This window comes from Schistocerca piceifrons, chromosome 5, assembly GCF_021461385.2.
Source record: "Schistocerca piceifrons isolate TAMUIC-IGC-003096 chromosome 5, iqSchPice1.1, whole genome shotgun sequence".
NCBI lineage: Eukaryota > Metazoa > Arthropoda > Insecta > Orthoptera > Acrididae > Schistocerca > Schistocerca piceifrons.
In genome coordinates, this window is record NC_060142.1 from 239,312,243 (window position 1) to 239,334,142 (window position 21,900).

Below are 21,900 nucleotides of genomic sequence, written 5' to 3' on the forward strand. Positions count from 1 at the left end.
TTGAAAGATCCCAGAAACTGTGAATGTTGAAGTAAATGTATTAACAGATGTGGTAACAGTGTGCGATGACTCAGTAATCTCTGATGTTCTTACAGATGCGGTGAAATACATCGCAGAGTATATTGCATTTAAGTGCCAAAAGATTGGTAAATCATCAAGTTTTCCAGCAGCAAAAATTGAAGCCGTTGAAGAAAAATTTGCCACTTGTCATGGAAATGCATTATGCAAAAAAAATGTGGAGTCTGTGTGCTCTATTTTGAAAGAAAAGTTTTCTGGTTTATTACACAGCTATTGCTCTTTATGTAAGAACAAGAGCATTTATAAGGATTAGGCATATGGATCAAGAAGCAAAGTTGGAAGCCATGAAGAAATGTGCCACAAGGAGGAAGTGGCTATGGATTGTTTTTTTGTTTGGTAAACAGGAACAGAAATCTGGAACAGGCTGCATTAAAATCTTCTTCTTCATTAAATGAGAGTTATTTTTCACCTTAATTATCGACTATTTTGTCCTAACATGTAATACATCTATCATGCCATTTGATTTAATTTTTCCAACTGTGTACTGAACCAAATCAAAAGCAAAATGAACAAATAACATGTCACTGCGTCCGTGATGTAGTGCATTTGCAGTATAATCCCACTGTTGTGCTATGTTATGTAGCCTCACCCCAACGTCACACGGCTCCAGCCAACAGCAAGCATTTTAGCCAGAATGACACCCCCCCTCCCCCCCTCGTCCTCCTCCAGAATTCCCAATATTTTATGATGTCAGAATGCTCGGATCATCCTGGCACCATAACAACATTCATACCAATGAATGATACTCTCAAATGAAAACCAGAAAACAAGTTCTCATAGAGGAGAGCACAAATATTGTGCAGATTTGTTACTTTATTTGCATGTGGAGAACTGCAACATATTTTCCCCGTGAGATGAAGTCCCTGTGCAGACACAAATGTAGAAGCTCCTAGTATCACTCGCACTTTGGACAAGTGCAAGGTGCTTGGAGAATATACAACTTTGACAATAGTTACATTGTTTACTCAAGCAAATGAAATGTCAATCTATCATTCTTTGGATATATTTGTAAGGAGCAGTTTCATGTTGGATGTTCTGATTTAACAGAATTTGATGTTACCCAGTGGAAGTTGTATATGTTGATGGACAGTATAAGGTGTACATAAAGTCCGGGAACACTTTCAATTATTTACTGCACATGAACTAAGCATTGTACAGATGCCATACATACTGCATTCTGAAGACAAACTCTGAAAGTTTTTTTTACAAACCGTGAGTGACCCAGCAGATGTCAATACGGTAACTGAATTCTTGCCAGACCCGTCCCAGCACGGCATCGTCGATTGTGGCAGTAGTTTCCTGTATTCTCTCCCAGAGCTCTGCTACATCACGTGGTAGAGGCGGTGCATACACCAGATCTTTAATGTGTCCCCTCAGAAAAAAGTCACATGGGGGTGAGATCTAGTGATATGGGAGGCCATTTCATGGAACAGCTGTCCCCTTCTGTAGCACGGCTGATCCATCAATGCAGCAGCTTCCTGCTTAGGTACCCATGAACTTCATGATGAAAATCAGGTTGAGCCCCATCCTGCTGAAAGAAGAACGGAGAGTCCGATTGCAGCCACTGCTGCTACATGCCCAAGAAGGAATATCCAGTGACAGTGCTCTCAGCGAAGAAGAATGGCCTGTACAGTTTTTGACATGACAAGGCACATAAAACATTTACCTTTGGGGAATCACGCTCAAATTCAATGTATTCATGTGGATGCTTTGTACCCCAGATTCGACAATTATGCCTGTTCACTTTCCCATTAGTGCGAAAAGTGGTTTCTTCGTTAAAATCCCCATCCTCATACAATTTTTGCAACTGTGAACAAAACTCAAAATGCTTGTCTTTGTCATTGTCACTGAGCTTCTGCACTAGCTCAAATTTGGTTTCATAGACAGTTTCTGTTACAGGACTTTCCACACTGTCACTGGAGCCATTTAGAGTTCGCAGGATGCACGACGCACCGATTTCTTTGGACTCCTTATGAATGTATCTTGTACGCGCTCCAAATTCACTTCACTCACACTGGACGTCCGCTTCTCTTTGCTAAGACAAGCAACCCGTCATAACAAATTTGCTGTACCAGTGGTAAATGGCCTTCCTTGTTGGTAGCTTCTTACCGTACTTGGTTCTAAACATCCGTTGAACAGCTGTAGCACACTTTTTTTGGTCAAAATCCAATACTCAGAAAGCCCGCTCCGCACCAGAGCTTGCCATGTTTGTGACTAGCACTGGCTATCGCCACATTACCAAACTACGCTGTGGCAGTATACATGAAGAAAAAGAAAAAAAACTTTCAGGGTTTCTCTTCAAAATGACATCTGTATATCTGTACAATGTTTGGTTCTTGTGCAATAAATAACTGAAAGTGTTCCTGGACTTTATGTACACCATGTATGTGGATTCTGTATACAAAAGGTGTTCAGATACAACAACAATAGAAATTCCTGAATGGAATAACTCTCTCTCTCTCTCTCTCTCTCTCTCTTTCTTTATCCGTTGTGTATGTATGCACACACACACAAAAACCACACAGACACGCAAATGCACATGCCTATGGCCACAGGCGTATATGTCTGTGTGGTTGTCTGTGTGAATAGTTTGTACCACCATTAGAGAGCAAAAACTCTAAACCTATTACAAATGGCTTTCTGCTACTTGTTTCTATGCACTACACATCAGCCAGCTAAAGATGTTCATATATTATTCAAGAAAAATAGATGCAGCGATATTACATTTTCTTAGAGCAATAATCAAGCAAGGGGAAGACAAAGTCTTTCATTTTCACATCCAAGGCTACAGTTGAGTAACTAAAGGGTAAAGGAGAACTATATTAAATCTTCATTGAATAAATCACATCCAACCAAAACAAGAGACTACTGGGAAGGTAGAAGGGATACAATACAGAGGGCAAAAGGCTATTTACAACTTATGCAGAAACTAGACGATAGTTGTACGAGTTGACGGCATGAAAGGGAAATAGTAGTCGAGAAGAGAGAGAGAGAAGTATGTAGCCTATCCCCGTTGTTATTAAATCTGCACACTGAGCAGGCAGTACAGGAAACCGAAGAAAAATTTGAAGTAGGAAATAAAGTTCACGGAGAAGAAATAAAAACTTTGAGGTTTGTCGATGACATTGTATTTCTGTCACGGACAGCAAAGCACTTGGAAGAGCAGCTGAATGGAATGGACAGTTTCTTGACAGTATGATATAATATGAATATCAACAAAAGCAGAACAAGGATAATGGGATGTTCCAGAATTAAATCAGGGGATTCTGATGGAATCAGATTAGCAAATGACACACAAAGTAGTAGATGAGTTTATGTAGAGTGGAAATAGCAAGAAAAGTATTTCTCAAAAGGATGAATTTGTTAACATCAAATAGAAATTTACATGTTAGAACATACCTTCTGAAGGTATTTCTATAAACCATAGCCTTGTATACGAGTGAAACATGGATAATAAGTTCACACAAGAAGAGGTTAGAAGCTCTTAAAATGTGGTGCTACAGAAGAATGTTGAAAATTAGATGAGTGAACTGAATAACAGCTATATCTAACTAGGGAATAAGGAATGTATAGCATAATTTTACTAAAACAAGAGATAAGTCGATAGGACACATCCTAAGGCATCAAGGAATTATCAGTTTGGTAATGAAAGAAAATGGAAGGACGAGTGCAGGAGGGGAGGGGGGTAAAAACTGTCGGGGGAGATCAGGGCTTGAAAACAGAAAGCAGGCTAAAATGCATGTAGGTTGCAGTAGCTATGCAGAGATGAAAATTCTTGCAAAGTATAGCATAGCATGAAGAGCTCCAGTAAACCAGTCTTTGGACCGAAGAACACAATCGCAACAAAGGTCTAAGCGCGTGGCAGGGAATTGCTCATCATTGCAGGTAGCCAGAGTGGGAGAATTTTTAGAGTGGAAGAGATGGCAGCTATAAAATTGGAAGTATTCTTGATGGTTAGTGGGCTCAACAAGGACAAATGTTTTTACGGAGCTGGATGTCAAGGCCCAGGAAGGTGGCATGGTGGCCGAGGATGATGAGGTGAAGCAGCTGCGAGAGAAGACACCGAGGCTGTGGAGAAATGAGGATGAGAGGGTCTTGGCCCTGGCTATAGGTCATGAAGATATCACTATGAAAGTGTCCTCATTTCTCCATAGCCTCAGCATCTTCTTCACTGTCAAGAGAGACCTTATTGCACCACAAGATTCCTGCTCACAATTATCCAAATAATTTTCAGGTGGAAGTGAGACAACATGCTGAACACACTGCTTCTGATTATAGGCCACCTCAGGGAATCTTTCACGCTTTACAGGAAGACACTCAGTTTGGTTGAAATAAGTTGACCAGTTTTGTTTTCTGGTTGTTTATAGTGGAAACAATCTTTAATATAGCAGTCGTCCATGATCTTAAACAAACAAGAACCTTGATGAGTAATATGGAAGGAGTGGTCGCAGGGCAAAACGCTCTTCCTCCTCCTTGCAGCACCGGTGGCCAACATCCGTGTTCTGCATGTCTGTGAAAGCGAAACTGACAAATGGTCATAGGACTTACAATTTCTTCTGGTGTTGTGAGAGACATACTCAAACCCCGTGATGGACCAGGATTACTCTCTTCACTCATTTCAATATAAGAAAAGAAAACAGAAGAGGAACACACAATGCAAAGTAAAGCAGAGTGCAGCTACTGCACAAATGCTTGCTGAGATTGGCAGCAATGTAAACGAGGCACTTCAGGCCAGACCTCTACTGGTACACAGCCATAGTTTGACACTTCTACCACCTAAAACTGCCAGATTAAAGTGTCTGCATTGTACTAACTTTAACTTGCTGACAAACACACATATTTCTTTGTTGTAAGTAGCTAGGACTCACAGCCGAGTCCTGCATTGCCATACAAGGTCTCTCTCTTACAGAGGCCATTCAACTAAACACAGTTAACATGGTACCACAGCAAAACTTACGAGAGCACTGATATGTTGTTGCATTTGGGCACAGGTTTGTTCTTATGCACATGTTATACGGTAGATCAAAAAAAAAAGTACACACACTTAGATGAAAATAAGCTTATGTAGTGTTAAAAGTATTACAATGACTCAAAGTGAAACAATTACAAGTGTTCAAACAGCAAACCACCTACCTCCACACACTTCTGAGCATTATACCATAAATTCAAGGTCACATATTCCAGAGTAGTTGGAGGAATTGCTTGACAAGCTGTATGAATTTCATGGCACAGTTCTGCTAGTCTGCATGGCTTCCTGCTGTACATTATGGTCTTGAAGGTGCCTCACAAGTAAAAATTGTGGCATCAATTTGGGAGAACGTGGGGTACTTTATGGGACTCCTCCAACCAGTCTAACACACGATGCATTATTATACAGATAGGTATACAATATCATTATGGAAGTGGCATGGAAGAAAAAAATGTTCATCACAAAAAAAGCACAAATGGATGTTAAAATTAATAGGCCCAGTCTTCCAGGTAACTCCTGCCAGTAATTGTACCTTCGAGAAAGAAAGGTCCAATCAATTTCCTTGACGATAACCTGCATTAGACATTAAGTCTTGGAGCAATGGCCGCTCACGTGACAAACATGTGGATGTCACAAGTACATACGATTATGCCTGTCTACTGTACCATTTAATTTAGACTGTACCTCATCAGCCCACCCACTTTGGAAACAAAATTAGCATCATATTCAATGTGTGCAAGAAACCATCCACTACACCGATTTCTGCTGTCTTCGTTGTCCTCACTCAACACATAACAACTGTGGAATTTTAACTTTCCACTTTACTCTGCGCAAAATACGACTTAACATTTTCTCTACTCATGCATGTTTCATGTGCAAACTACTGTGCTGATTTTTGTGGAGAGCATGTGAATGCACCCAACACCTGAGCTGAAGGCTCTCCACCTGTTGCTTTGTGTGGCTAGCCAGATATTCCCTTACGCACATCCGTAATTTTTCTTGCAGTTTCAAAGTCATCGTAAGACTGAGCAACGCTTACACATGTTGGTGGTTCAGTTCCATATTCTGCCTCCAATGTCACTGCATTTCACTGATGTTCTCGTAACTTCCAATACCAATTGAGAATGTTTTTTCACTACTTGAATGTCATTTGTGTTTGCACCATGACTTCACTTCGTACACTGACATTGGCGCATCACAGCACTACTGCCATCTTTGCTCAGTACACAGCACTACTGCCATCTTTGCTCAACCACTGTACTACACATTCAACCCACATCCATAGTGATTTCAATGTATACAGTTTGTATAGGGAGCTTTAAAGTGTGTACACCTTTATTTAGATCTACTCTATACTTTGAAACTGGGCTTCGTCAGATGTTGTGCAATACTACTAATCATGAATCGGTAACTTTTTGAGATTTATACACACATCAAAAAAAGTTTTGCATCATCCTGGTTCCCAGAACTCCTGAAGATGGATGATGTTGGCTGTGGATATTGTATCACAGACACAGTCCCTTTGACTGTCCAGAGATGTCACTAAACCAGCTCAAAGATGCCAACAAACAACCATGCATGAGCAGCGCCTGTTAGACGGAGGGGATCTGACAGCCGATCAGTTCCAGTCATTCCAACAGGAAGGAGGTACACGGCTCGTGTTGTCTGTAGTTCAACCATGCCTAGACGGTCAATACTGCAGTTCGATTGTGTCTGCATTGTTAGTTTGTGTCAGGAAGGGCTCTCAACAAGGGAAGTGTCCAGGCATCAAAGTGATGTTGTTCGAACATGGAGGAGATACAGAGAGACAGGAACTATTGATGACATGCCTCACTCAGGCCGCCCACGGGCTACTACTGCTACGGATTATGCTCAGAAGATCCCTGACAGCAATGCCACCATGTTGAATAATGTTTTTCGTGCAATCACAGGACGTCATGTTATGACTCAAACTGTGCACAATAGGCTGCATGATGCACAGCTTCACTCCCGATGTCCATGGCGAAGTCCATCTTTGCAGCCATGACACCATCCAGTGCGGTACAGATAGGCCCAACAACATGCCGAACGGACTGCTCAGGACTGGCATCACGTTCTCTTCAGCGTTGATTGTAGCATATGTCTTCAACCAGATGATCATCGAAGATGTACTTGAAGGCAACCTGGTCAGGCTGAAAGCCTTAGACACACTGTCCAGTGAGTACAGCAAGGTGGAGGTTCCATGATGTTTTGGGGTGGCATTATGTGGGGCCAATGTACGTCGCTGATGGTCATGGAAGGCGCCGTTAACAGCTGTACGAAATGTGAATGCCCTCCTCCGACCTATAGTGCAACCATTTCAGCAGCATATTAACGAGGCACTCATGTTCATGGATGACAATTCGTGCCCCCCATCGTGCACATCTTGTGAATGACTTCCTTCAAGATAATGACACTGGTCAACTAGAGTGGCCAGCATGTTCTCCAGACATGAACCCTATCAAACATGCCTGGGATAGATTGAAAAGAGCTGTTTATGGATGACGTGACCCACCAACCACTCTGAGGGATCTACGCCGAATCGCTGTTGAGGACTAGGACAATCTGGGCTAACAGTGCCTTGATGAACTTGTGGATAGTATGCCACGACAAACACAGGCATGCATCAATGCAAGAGGATGTGCTACTGGATATTAGAGGTACCGGTGTGTACAGCAATCTGGACCACCACCTCTGAAAGTCTCGCTGTATGGTGGTACAACATGCAATGTGTGGTTTTCTTGAGCACTAAAAAGGGCAAAAATTATGTTTATGTTGATCTCTATTCCAGTTTTCTGTACTGGTTCTAAAACTCTCGGAACCGAGGAGATGCAAAACTTTTTTTGAGGTGTGAATGGAAAAAAAAAAAGTTATTTCACACAATATTCAATAAAATAGTCTGTCTAGATAAAATACGCTCTGAAACAATGTTTATTAAGTAAATTTCCATTTTGAGGAAAATTTCCCCACCTGTATTCACATTTAGCACAAATACGAGTTTTTCAAGCCACTAATAATTATGTACAAGGGGGTCTCAAAAGAGAGTTTATATCTGAAAAGCTCCCTGTGCATGTACAACAACATCAGAGCAGAGTGGGGGTACATTTATTGCTTGCTTGGCATTTAGGAATTCAGTCAATAGGGAGCACTTCTCAGGAGAGGAACGCGCATTCTACATGCAAGAATTTTACAAAACTGGTCATTCAGCGATTGTAGCATGCAGGAAATTTTGCAGTGATCATGGGTTGCATAATGTAAATAATGCTCAAAGTCTTCTCCTTATCAAGGAATGGACCAAAAAGTTTGAGAAGTCCAGTTCAACACTGACCTAGGTCATCAAGAATGGGTGAATCAGAAGAGTGTAAATTTGTCTGTTCACATTACCTCTCCATTTGTAAGCATGCAAGGTCTTTAAATGTGAATACACCATCACTGCAAAGAATTCTGCAAAGGACCTTAAACTGCACTTTTACAAAATACAGCTGGTGCAAGACTTAAAGCCTCAGGATGCCAGACATAGGCTACAGTTTGTTAATGATGTGAATGAACATGCTTCATTTATCACCATCTTGTTTTCTGACGAGTCTCATTTTCACCTGAACAGTAACATCAATAAGCAAAACTGCTGCTACTGGATTGCAACAAATTCTAAACAGAAGCACAACAAACCCCTTCATTTGCCAAAAGTTACTGTATGGACTGCGAGGTCTATTCAAGGGATAATAGGCCCATATTTTTTCGAGGGAGAGAATGATCTTGCCGTTACAATGAATTTGGAATACTATGTGACAATGTTAATGACTTTTTGGAGCCTGAATTGGTAAACTTCCTGGTTATAACCAAAGAACACTGGTTCACCGAGAGAGACAAGCCACAGCACACATGTCTAACACTTGCATACTGTGAGTTCATGAAATTTCCCCAGGCAGGAGGAGGAGGAGGAGGAGATTAGTGTTTAAGGTCCCGTCGACAACGAGGTCATTAGAGACGGAGCGCAAGCTCGGGTGAGGGAAGGATGGGGAAGGAAATCGGCCATGCCCTTTCAAAGGAACCATCCCGGCATTTGCCAGAAGTGATTTAGGGAAATCACAGAAAACCTAAATCAGGATGGCCGGAGACGGGATTGAACCGTCGTCCTCACAAATGCGAGTCCAGTGTGCTAACCACTGCGCCACCTCGCTCGGTCTTTCCCCAGGCAAATTGACCTCCAAAGGGTGACACAACTGGCACCCACGCAGTCCAGATTGGAGCCCCATGGATTTTTTATATGGGATATGTTAAATCTAGAGTGTATGTCAATCATCCAACTTCTCTTGACAAGTGAAAGAAAGGATCCTTAGCAAAGCGGCAGCCATCCAATGCCTACATGCTGAGCCAAATAGCAAAATTTTGTTCGTCGTTTAAATGAGTGCTGTGCACATGCTAGATTGAATTTAAATGACATAATTTTTAATAAGTAAATTCTTAAACTGTATATTTCAATAATAAATGAAGATCGCGTCGACAGACTTCAACGTCCACTTATTTTGAAATGTCAAATATAATTTTTTTTGAGGTACCCTGTACAAAGAAGTGCAGGTAAGCTTTTCATCATTTCTCATATTTTTGTGTATAATAGCTGTATCTCTTCCTTCAATTTTTTCAAGTTTACTTTAAACCAAATCAGATGGCTATAAAATGAAATTATATTAAAAATAGTTGGAAAATTTTAAATGTAGTACAGTATAACAGTTTACCTTTCTTGTCCATCTTTTCACAGCAGAATAGCCACTTGACTGCAACCTTGGATAAAAGAAGGTGTTGAAAGCATATACTGGTTGATATTTATTCTTCTTTCCTCTTTCAATAAGCAAGTTCATATAAAAATTGATAACCTAGAACAGCAAAAAGGTTGTATTTCTACTCACAATTTCATTTCTACAATCTTCTAAATAAGTGTCTGCCTTCAAAAACTAGGTGTAGGTTACTGATTCTTACCTCATCATTAAGCCAATTTGTACCTGCAAGAGTACAAATATCATGCCTCGTTATTTTCAGACTGAAAGCTTCCACCAGAACTTCAGACTGTGGTTCAGGTCTTAGAGCGGAGGCTACTCTTCTCTGTATGAAAAATGTAATGAGTCAATACAAAATTATAGCCATCTTTAACATTGTACATAAGACTGCTTCTAAAAAATACCTCAATTTCCGGAGTCAGTTTAGGAAGGGCTGCTTCTTCTTCCTCTTCTTCAACAATGACCTCATCTTCTAAAATTGCTTCAGTTATTTTCATGTGATTACGAATTCGTTCTTCAAGAATATCAGCATATAACTGTTTATTTCTCTTTCGATATAATTCAGCTTTAATTCTCTCCTCCTCCGCCCTTCTTTCACGTTCTTTAGCAACATAGTCAAACAGCTCACTCCTGGAATGTAGAGTAATATTGTAACAAAAGTGTTGTATTCCAAGCAACAGTGTGAGTATTAAAGAGGCTATAATGATTTCTGTCTGAACTATACTAAGCAATGCCCCTTTAAATGTATGCGTTTCCATTTTATATGAAAAATGCTCTTTCCTGTAATACACTGCATTACCTAACACGGAATCCTGTCCAGCAGCAAGGTAAGCAGGCAGGGTGATAGGTCCTGAGCTAGAAAAACCACACAGTGTGCTGTGTGGATGGTCCCACTGAAGTACTTGTGTTTAAAGCAGTTTATTGTTCTCCCTACAACTACCTGCTTACCTCTCTACACATGCAGCATCCAGCACAAATGCACCCTTATTTTAGGTAACACACTTATGGCTGATGTTCCATAAATGTTAACCAGTCTAGCTGAATTTCACAGATATATTTTTAAAAGCACATTTGTCGTGAGCTCCACCAAAAGCTCCAGTTACCTCTACAACTTTGTGTAAAATGCATGGCACTACTGCCTTTAACTAATTTATATTATTACAAGTATGACAAACTTCTGAAACACACAAAATACTTACATAGCATCCTGTGTAATTTTTGTGACTAATTTAACCCTTTCACAGTCATGGGCATACCTGTATGCCTGGCAAGCAGAATTTCCACATGTCTATGGGCATCCATATACACCCTGCAGGTGGAATACCGAGACAGCTAAAGGCATTCATTTATGCCAGGCAGATAGGAAGGCAATGCCAGGCAGGTAGGAAGGCCTGAAACGGAAGGCATTCATCTAACAGAAAGGGAGGGGGGGGGGGGGGGGCGCTAGTTTTAAAGTTCTCTAATGTTGTTATCGGAAATTGCAACCACTGTGACCTTACAGACTGATACTGATTTTATAAAAAGAATATTATTGAACAGTGGTTTACGCCCATTGAAAGGTGTAATTAGTCTACATGGGCCATAGCCTGGAGCGGGCTTCAGTTGAGTCAGCCAGCCACCATGCATGCACACAATATGCTCACCCCTGTCAGGTGGCTGAGCAGGAAGGACACTCGGTCCTCGTAGCCCCGAAAGGGTTATGTCTCTTTCATATCATCTTACTGTGTCAAGGTCAAGGCAGAGAATGTGTGTGCATGGAGGAGGGGAGGGGAGGGGAGGGGAGGGGAGGGGAGGGGGAGGTGGGAGGAGGGGGGAGGGGAAGGGGAAGGAGAGGGAGGGACAGGGGAGGGAGGGACAGGGGAGAGAGGTGGAGGGAAAGGGAGGGGGGAGAGGGGGGAGAGGGAGAGGGGGGAGAGGGAGAGGGGGGAGAGAGGGGGGAGAGAGAGGGGGAGAGAGGGGGGAGAGGGAGAGGGAGAGGGGGGAGAGAGAGGGGGAGGGGGAGAGGGAGAGGGGGGAGGGGGAGAGGGAGAGGGGGGAGAGGGGGGAGAGAGGGGGGAGGGGGAGAGGGGGGAGAGAGGGAGAGGGGGGAGAGGGGGGAGAGAGGGGGGGAGGGGGAGAGGGGGGAGAGAGGGGGAGGGGGAGAGGGGGGAGAGAGGGGGGAGGGGGAGAGGGAGAGGGGGGGGGGGGAGAGAGAGAGAGAGAGAGAGAGAGAGAGAGAGAGAGAGAGAACTTACTCTGCAGATATCCAGTTGGTGCAGAATAGTTGACTTTTAAAGGGATTAAAAACCTTTCCATAGCTCTCCTTCTTCGACTGAGAAGTTTTCTCCTCTATGATTTCAAGGTCTTCGTTACCTGCAATGATGACATAACATAATTATTCTGGACACAAACTATAAAGCATAACACCTTCCTTGTTATCAGAGGAGTATCCACTAATTATAAACAAAAATATTAAACAAAATTTCCTGGCAGATTAAAACTGTGTGCCGGACCAAGAGTCAAACTCGGGACCTTTGCCTTTCGCGGGCACGTGCTCTACCATCTGAGCTACCCAAGCACAACTCACGCCCCATCCTCACAGCTTTACTTCTGCCAGTACCTCGTCTCCTACCTTCCAAACTTCACAGAAGCTCTCCTGTGAACCCTGCAGAACTAGCACTCCTGGAAGAAAGGATATTGCAGAGACATGGCTTAGCCACAACCTGGGGGGGATGTTTCCAGAATGAGGTTTGCAGGAGAGTTTCTGTGAAGTCTGGAAGGTGGGAGACAAGGTACTGGCAGAAATAAAGCTGTGAGGACCGAGTTTGAGTCTCAGTCCAGCACACTGTTTTAATCTGCCAGGAAGTTTCATATCAGCGTACACTCTGCTGCAGATTAAAAATCTCATTCTAAATATATTAAATATGAACTATTACACAAATCAAATTTATCAAAATTATTATAGAGCCTACAGAACTGTCAGAAAGGAGACACTCATTCAAGATTAGTAACACATTTAATAACTAAGCTGTAGCCTTTAAGACCACAAATATTTTAAGCGATTTCACTTAGTACTCTGATGACAATACGTGGGAAATTGTAATACGCCTGCCCAACATACAGGTTATTGGAACTTATCATTCATTCAAATTTCCAAATCTAAAAATTTAGTTCAGGTGAAAAAAAAAATGTACTTAAATTCACATGTATATACTGAATACCTACATACAATGTGCACAATTACCTAGCTTCTTAGCGTCTGTGTCTCTGTCTTTGCTCGTCTTTTCACCTTCAGTACCATCTTCCGTAAGATCGATAATATCTACTACAGATTTACTTTTGGATAACCCTTCATTTTTCATTTTATCACTAGCTGTTTTTCTTGGTGAACTGAAACATCACATATAAAAAAGCTGCTAAATAAACTCAATAAAGCATTAGTCATTCACTTTTCATATTTGTTTACTTATTTCTATTACAAAAAACAGTTAGCCACAACTTCAAAAGAAGAATTTTCGATCTAGTTGTGGTGATTCATCACTTGTGCAGAACTTCTATGAACTAAAACAGAGCGTAAATAAAAAGTGACAAAATTTTATTAATCTTATAGCTATATGTGTCACAATTCGAGAACCAGTGTGAAAGAAGGTATTCTTCAAGCGCATGAAAGGTAGTACCACTCCCACTTGCTTAAGTGATATTTTCCCTACACTTTTTCACATATTCAGAAAAACATCTATGCATCAATTATATGCAAAATTTATAACACTCATCTTTACGTAGATTGATGGGCAGGCAAGTGACAAACAGATTACGATGTAGTACTAGAAAAGTTGTGAATTAGCTTATAAGTTTTTTTGTATGGGTAGAATGATTATGAAAGAAAAAAAAACTATGTGTAGAATGATTACAAAAGAAAAAATACTAACACATATACCTGCCTCTGTGACCAAGGTCGCTAATGCACACTTGTGCCTTGGTGCTTGACCCTGGAGTAAGGCGGTTCGTAACCTTGTGGTCAAAAAAATTTTCACTGCCAGTATTTTTCCAGCACGGGGAGGAGAGGTGTTCAGTTCTTGATCATCACTCTCTGTGTCAATGACCCGTTTTAAATACCAAGCCTCTCCGCAATGCCTCATGAAGAGAAGGCATGTAAGACTGTTGATGGCAATCCATCTGTCAAATGGGGATGTTAAGCTTGGCAGCCCTCTTGGTGATATTCGCGTGGAATAAAGCTACATGCGGGCACTGGGTTTGACCCTCTCTCTTCTCTCATCATCATCATCATCCAATGCACCCAACCACACACACACACACACACACACACACACACACACACACACACCCCACACACACACACACACACACACACACACACACACACACACACAGAGAGAGAGAGAGAGAGAGAGAGAGAGAGAGAGAGAGAGAGAGAACACATACATGTAGTATCACAAAAATTTTTAATGGAGCATGTTGCAAATAATCAAACAAATGAATACATGTAACAGCCAAAAACTTTTTCTTCTTTGTACTACAGTACTGACTCTTTGCATGCCTTATCTTGATGTTCTAACATCTATTATTGTGGCATTTTACCAGTTTCAGTGCTTCCCTCACATTCCTTTGGTGTATTCACACCTTTTTTGAAATTGCTGTTTGGTTTAGCTTACGCTTTTGTTTCCTGTCTTTTCCACTCCAAAAACATCTTCAACATTTGACCTCTATAGCTTCCCTCTGTCAGACTGTTAAAGAGTCCTTTGCTATTTCCTGGCTTTCCTAAACTCTGTCTCCCTGTGTTTTGTATCCCCCCCCCCCCCCCTGCCATATGGTCTTCTGTACCTAGGATGGCATTTTTCCATGTCATGATGATGATCTTGCATTTCTTAGTGTACTCCCAGATCCTCCTGGACTATCAGCTGTTGCTCATTCCCATCAAACTTTTCCTTATCTCCTCTGTTAATTCAATGACTTCTTGTACAGTTCCTGATTTATCCTTTTATTCCAAATGTCATGTCCCTTTCTATGGTGCAATATTTTAAAACACACTATTATTTGGTCTTTTCCCCAGGTTCATGTTGATTTAGGAAGGATGACAGCTTTTGAAGCTATGTGAACAGAAAGATTTTGATTCTAGTTTGATTTGCTTTCAGACAGAACTATCCAAGTAGATAAACAAAACAGAACTCACACCAGATTTACATTACCCTGCAAATCTTTAAATACTTACATCATTCTACGGTATTGAATAGCACCATTCACCTCAATTGCCTGAAGACAGATGTTAATTTACAATAGAAAAACTCAGTTGTGTAACACACCACATTCAGTCTGAGCTATCAGTGACTGCTAATTGGCAGAGAGATCATCATCATAACAGTACTGGATATCTCGGTAACAATTCTTTGACTGGGACGCAAGCCGAATGCTTTAAACCACGACTGACTTGCTTATTAAGAAACATTTCCTTTCACATCTAAGGAGAACAACAGGCCACTAACAACAACAACAACAACAACAAGAAACTACAAGGGTAGTTTTATAAACATAGCTTATAAATGAAGTTTTAACTGATTCACAGAACAGATTCTATACATACCTTTCTGCACAGCTGCCAAAGAAGTATGGGGATGAAGAACATTGTTGTTTCAAAAGTTGAGAGTACTGCATTTTTTCATCAAGACGTATACTCTGAAAATTAAGCCATAAGGTGTTATGCAATGAAGCAAAAGCTTGGAGGGAAAAAAAAGGAGAACAGCAACAATACTGCAATGACCCTGAAAATGGGATGTCCCATAACCACATTTGAAGTCTTCATTCTATGACTGGAAGGTACAAACAACCTAAAGATTGATAACGAGACAATAAATATATTATAAATGACATCAGGTTTACACAAACCATTATTTTAAATTAGCCACACAATAATGAATATAGCATCAATGACGACCAGTTGCATAAGTACCACTTTAACATGTTTGTTGAAAATATAATTGATTTTGTTGTTACCTTATATATCCATAATTTTCCCAATAAATCTTTGTCATTGTATAGGGACTAATTTTATAATCATCACTCACTGGATGTCAATTTTGACCCGACTTCTGAAACTTAACTCTGTTCATCAGTCTATTTTTTGGGTAACAGTAAACTTGGATACATTGAGTGAGGTTCATTCTTGATCTAAATTGGCATAAAATATGGTTCAAAACAATGCTAAAATACAATCGACATGTTTATCACATTTTGACCACAGATGTTACTCACACATCATAGATGATTATTATGATGATGATGATGATGATGACGTCCCATACTCTGAGGAGCGTAGGGGACGATGCAGGAGACCTGCACCAGCGACTAGGCAAGGTCCTAGCAAAGGTGGTGGTTTGAGACTGCCTTCCTCCGAGCGTAATGTGGATGAATGATGATGATGAAGACGACACAACACCCAGTCATCTCGAGGAAGGGAAAATCCCTGACCCGCCAGGAATCGAACCCGGGACGTTGTGCGTGGGAAGCGAGAACGCTACCGCAAGACCACGAGCTAGATACACTGTATTTATTAACAAAGATATTGTGCTTTACAGATGGAGAAAAGTAAGCACAAAAAGGCACACTCCGAAAACTTCTTCACAACTGAAAAAGATTTATACGACTGGAAACTGTACTGAGTCTGTATTAAGACAGCAAACAAAGAGCTGCTATGCTCAAGAAATAAAAGCTATGGAACTTTAGAATCTTTGTATTTCACCTTTATGTACTTACATGGGCTGTGTAAAGTGGAGCAAAAATACTGTCAAACTTATCAAGCTTCTAATGGATAAAACTGAAAGTGATAATTTCATCAAGCCTACTTCTACAGAAAGTGGACAGAAGCTAGTTGCAGCCCTCAAGCTACAGTTTATTCCTCTTTCCAATCCATACAATGATGATGACAAAATTTCATCCTGAAGTTGCATCTATTGGTTTGCAAACACTTCAATAAACTCATGTTAATTTTTGGAAAAGAACTTTTGGCATGAAAGGTTGTTTATTATAATATTCACTGTGTTCTTGTTCATTTCTACTTCTTTTGGTACAGATTTAAATAACACTAAAGGTTGCAGTTCTTCTGCAAGTCTGTACATAAGGAGGTGATTCTAACTTCAAATAAAAATTTCGTTCTCCTCATTGAGGACAACGAAAAAAGAGAATCTTTACGTTCAACTGATAGGACCAATAGTGTAACTGAACTGTGACAGTGATAAACTGTGTGTTTTGAATCAAACACAAGCTCTAATTACAGAAAGAGGCGGAGGGGGAGAGGGAGGGGGGGGGCAGAGCGGGAGCAGTGGGGGGGAGGGAGTGGTGGGGGGGCAGAGAAAGAGCGGGGCGACGGAGACAGGGGACGGGGGCGGGGGCGACAGAGACAGAGGGCGGGGGGCGACAGGGGGCGGGGGCGGGGGCGACAGAGAGCGGAGGCGACGGGCAGAGAGCGGGGGCGGGGGCGACGGGCAGAGAGCGGGGGCGGGGGCGACGGGCAGAGAGCGGGGGCGGGGGCGACGGGCAGAGAGCGGGGGCGGGGGCGACGGGCAGAGAGCGGGGGCGGGGGCGACGGGCAGAGAGCGGGGGCGGGGGCGACGGGCAGAGAGAGGGGGCGGGGGCGGGGCCGACGGACAGGGAGAGGCGGCGGGGGCGGGGGCGACGGACAGGGAGAGGCGGCGGGGGCGGGGGCGACGGACAGGGACAGGGAGAGGCGGCGGGGGCGACGGACAGGGAGAGGGAGAGGGAGCGGGGGCGACGGACAGGGAGAGGGAGAGGGAGAGGGAGCGGGGGCGGGGGGCGACGGACAGGGAGAGGGAGAGGGAGCGGGGGCGGGGGGACAGAAAGAGGGAGAGGGAGCGGGGGCGGGGGGACAGGGAGAGGGAGCGGGAGTCGGGGCGGGGCGACAGAGAGAGAGAGGGAGGGAGCGGGGGCGGCGGGGCGACAGAGAGAGAGAGAGAGAGAGAGAGAGAGAGAGAGAGAGAGAGAGAGAGAGAGGGAGGGAGCGGGGGCGGCGGGGCGACAGAGAGAGAGAGGGAGGGAGCGGGGGCGGCGGGGAGGGAGCGGGGGCGGCGGGGCGACAGAGAGAGAGAGGGAGGGAGCGGGGGCGGCGGGGCGACAGAGAGAGAGAGGGAGGGAGCGGGGGCGGCGGGGCGACAGAGGGGGGGGAGGGAGCGGGGGCGGCGGGGCGACAGAGGGAGGGAGGGAGCGGGGGCGGCGGGGCGACAGCGGGAGGGAGGGAGCGGGGGCGGCGGGGCGACAGAGGGAGGGAGGGAGGGAGGGAGCGGGGGCGGCGGGGCGACAGAGGGAGGGAGGGAGCGGGGGCGGCGGGGCGACAGAGGGAGGGAGGGAGCGGGGGCGGCGGGGCGACAGAGGGAGGGAGGGAGCGGGGGCGGCGGGGCGACAGAGGGAGGGAGGGAGCGGGGGCAGCGGGGCGACAGAGGGAGGGAGGGAGCGGGGGCGGCGGGGCGACAGAGGGAGGGAGGGTGCGGGGGCGGCGGGGCGGCGGGGCGACAGAGGGAGGGAGGGAGCGGGGGCGGCGGGGCGACAGAGGGAGGGAGGGAGCGGGGGCGGCGGGGCGACAGAGGGAGGGAGGGAGCGGGGGCGGCGGGGCGACAGAGGGAGGGAGGGAGCGGGGGCGGCGGGGCGACAGAGGGAGGGAGGGAGCGGGGGCGGGGCGACAGAGAGAGGGAGCGGGGGCGGGGCGACAGAGAGAGGGAGCGGGGGCGGGGCGACAGAGAGAGGGAGCGGGGGCGGGGCGACAGAGAGAGGGAGCGGGGGCGGGGCGACAGAGAGAGGGAGCGGGGGCGGGGCGACAGAGAGAGGGAGCGGGGGCGGGGCGACAGAGAGAGGGAGCGGGGGCGGGGCGACAGAGAGAGGGAGCGGGGGCGGGGCGACAGAGAGAGGGAGCGAGGGCGGGGCGACAGAGAGTCGGAGCGGGGGGGGGAGGCGACAGAGAGAGGGAGCGGGCAGCGGGGGCGGGGCGACAGAGAGAGGGAGCGGGCAGCGGGGGCGGGGCGACAGAGAGAGGGAGCGGGCAGCGGGGGCGGGGCGACAGAGAGAGGGAGCAGGGGGGGGTCGACAGAGAGAGAGAGCGGGGGGGGTCGACAGAGAGAGGGAGCGGGGGCGACAGAGAGAGAGAGCGGGGGGGGGTCGACAGAGAGAGGGAGCGGGGGCGACAGAGAGAGGGAGCGGGGGCGACAGAGAGAGGGAGTGGGGGTGAGAGAGGGGGCGGGGGGGGGGGAGAGGGATTGGGGAGAGGGGGGATTGAGGAGAGGCAGAGGGGGGTGGGGAGGAGAGAGTGGTGTGACTGGGGGCAGGAAGAGTGTGGGAGGCAGGGAGGACGGGACACAGGGAAAGAGGAGGGGTGCCATGAACAGCATACCAAAATTCCACACCTGTAGCGTGTGAGTGTCAGTTTGGATTGGGAGCATTTAAAGTTCACCATTTGAAGTATTTCTTGAATACGTCTAAAACCATAACTTCTAGCAAAAATGTTTCTCATTACAAAACAAAACTAAATTAAATTTTCTACAAACATTGCCTTATTCATTTGACTAATAATTCCCATATTACAGATTTTAAAAATAATGTTTTAATGGTTTAATAACAATGATTACTGTTAAAGTTAGTGGTGTGTCGTACATTGACAATTTAATTACATGTACATTATTAAGCTTAAGGCTGTTGGAGGCCAACAAGGGCATTCCAAGATAGGAAATCAAAGACACAATGCAGCTTTAACAATGCAATTTTGAACATGTTTTCTGAAAATAGTCTTTAGCAGTGGGTTTAGCAGCCTACATGCAATGGAAATACCTTAGATCTTGTCCCTACAAAGAGACTAGACCTTACCGGGTAGGAGATTGGGTTTAGTAATCATGATGTCACAACAGCGACTGTGGTTATGAAAGTTAATAAAGTGAGTGTTTCTGTTCAAAAGACCTGACAAACAGTTGGTAGTATCTTACTTAAACAATGAATTGACACATCAATTACTTCCATTATGATTGTCACAGAGAAATTAGGGGCAAAGTTTAAATAGATTATAAATCATGGTCTGGAGAGCTATGTGCCTAGCAAGTGGATTAAGGATACAAAAGAATGACCATGGTTTGACTACAAAATTTGGTAAATGCTGAGGAAGCAAAGGTCTGTTGGACTCTCAGTTCAAAAAAGAATGCACAAATGATGACTTACGAAGGTTAGCAGAGACTTGCATCTGTGTGAAAAGACAAATGTGTGAAGCATACAACAATTACCATGGTCATAGTGTAGTAAAAGATATGGCTGAGAAACTGAAAAAATTGTGGTTCCATGTAAAATCATTAAGTGGGTCTAAGGCTGACAGAGGGAGCGGGGGGTGTGACAGAGGGAGCGGGGGTGTGACAGAGGGAGCGGGGGTGTGACAGAGGGAGCGGGGGTGTGACAGAGGGAGCGGGGGTGTGACAGAGGGAGCGGGGGGTGTGACAGAGGGAGCGGGGGTGTGACAGAGGGAGCGGGGGTGTGACAGAGGGAGCGGGGGTGTGACAGAGGGAGCGGGGGTGTGACAGAGGGAGCGTGGGGGGGGGGCGGCGTGACAGAGGGAGCGGGAGGGGGGGGTGACAGAGGGAGCGGGGGTGTGACAGAGGGAGCGGGCGTGGGGGGGGTGACAGAGGGAGTGGGGGGGGGGGGGTGACAGAGGATCATTTTAAAGGAAGATGATGTAACATTTAAAAGGCGGGTTTCTAGGTTGTTACCAGCAGTTTTGAATAATGTGCAAGTATTGCGAAGATGCTTTGGGAGCTCAAATGAGAATTCCTGCAAGGAAGCCAACATTCTTTTCATGGAACAATACTGAGAAAATTTAAAGCAGCAGAATTTGAAGCCGATTGCAGAATGATTCTACTCGCGCCAAAAGACATTTCATATTGAAGACCACAAAGATACATTACAAGAAATTAGGACTCATACAGAGGCAGGTAGACAGTCATCTTTCCCTCGCTCTATTTGTGAGTGGAACATCAAAGGAAATGACTAGTAGTGGTACAGGGTACTCTCTGCCACACCTTGTACAGTGTCTTGTAGAGTTTGCATGTAGATATAGCTGCAGATCAGGCAAAAATGGTAGCTTTTAGGTGAACCAGAGGTAAACAGTAACAGTAGAGACCTGTGAAATGCAGATGCTCTAGCCAGCTGTCCCAGTGGGAAGTTTCACATCAGAGAATTAACTGGTATCTCCACCCACCACCTAGACATTGCTTTAAAGTACCACAGTAGAAGATAGTAACAAAAAGGCACATCTTAGTAGAGGCAGCAAGCATGATATTTGCCCCTGAGAACTGCGACATCAGTGGGGTACACGGGTTAGAGCACTACAACGGTAGTCCCCACTCATGCAGGGCCCCTTGGTGGGGCCAAGTGACAAACACTATTGTCGCTAGCCATACGATGTAGGGCAGTGATGTTTAGGATTCAGCTGAATGCTGTTGCTACGAAACTGGGAGTTTGTTAAAATCCAGAAACATCCCTATTTACAGAGTAGCAGAACGGGAGGAATCTGAAAAAGGTTGGCCAGAGATGCCCTGCAGTTGCAGAATGAATTGTGAGATTGGCGAAGCCTGGAACGTGCTAATGGACTGGAGGGTTGACTATAGGAAGGAAAAAACAGTGTGCCAGCACAATCCTTTAAAAATTCATGTTTTTGTATTCAGACAGAGTTATCACTCAGATCGTTGTGGCGCCAATTCTATGTCAGTAATTGCCAGCTTCAGGTAAGCTCTGAAAAGCCTGTTTTTCTCACTCAAAGTGTTATTGTTCTTCAGAATGCTGCTAGTGATTCTTATTTCTCTTAGCTCTCACGTCATGGACTCTGACGCTAACTTATGTTGTGCAGCCAGTTGCATCCTTTGCTTTTTCTAATGTTCAGAATTAGCCGTCAGTGTGGCAGCTGAGCTGATTGCAAACAAATAGTGTTAATCATAGAGTCTCCTGCTGCAAGCATCCTATTGAGTCTCAAAATCTGTGCCTCTCATAGATGCCTTATGACTGTTTGGCACTGAGCCACTTAATCAACCT

At 44.8% G+C, this 21,900-nt stretch overlaps 1 protein-coding gene across 2 annotated transcripts in view; it reads right to left on the bottom strand.

Annotated features, from left to right (window-relative positions):
• LOC124798428 (sentrin-specific protease 1-like) overlaps nt 1–21,900 on the bottom strand; it is a 147,972-nt gene that overhangs the window by 49,989 nt on the left and 76,083 nt on the right. For both annotated transcript variants that reach the window (XM_047261836.1, XM_047261834.1), the window contains 6 exons: nt 15,419–15,510; nt 13,064–13,209; nt 12,075–12,192; nt 10,245–10,470; nt 10,043–10,165; nt 9,802–9,939 (listed from right to left, as the gene is read on the bottom strand). In XM_047261836.1, coding sequence (XP_047117792.1) covers nt 9,802–9,939; nt 10,043–10,165; nt 10,245–10,470; nt 12,075–12,192; nt 13,064–13,209; nt 15,419–15,510 — 843 coding nt within the window. The remainder of the gene's footprint in view (nt 1–9,801; nt 9,940–10,042; nt 10,166–10,244; nt 10,471–12,074; nt 12,193–13,063; nt 13,210–15,418; nt 15,511–21,900) is intronic.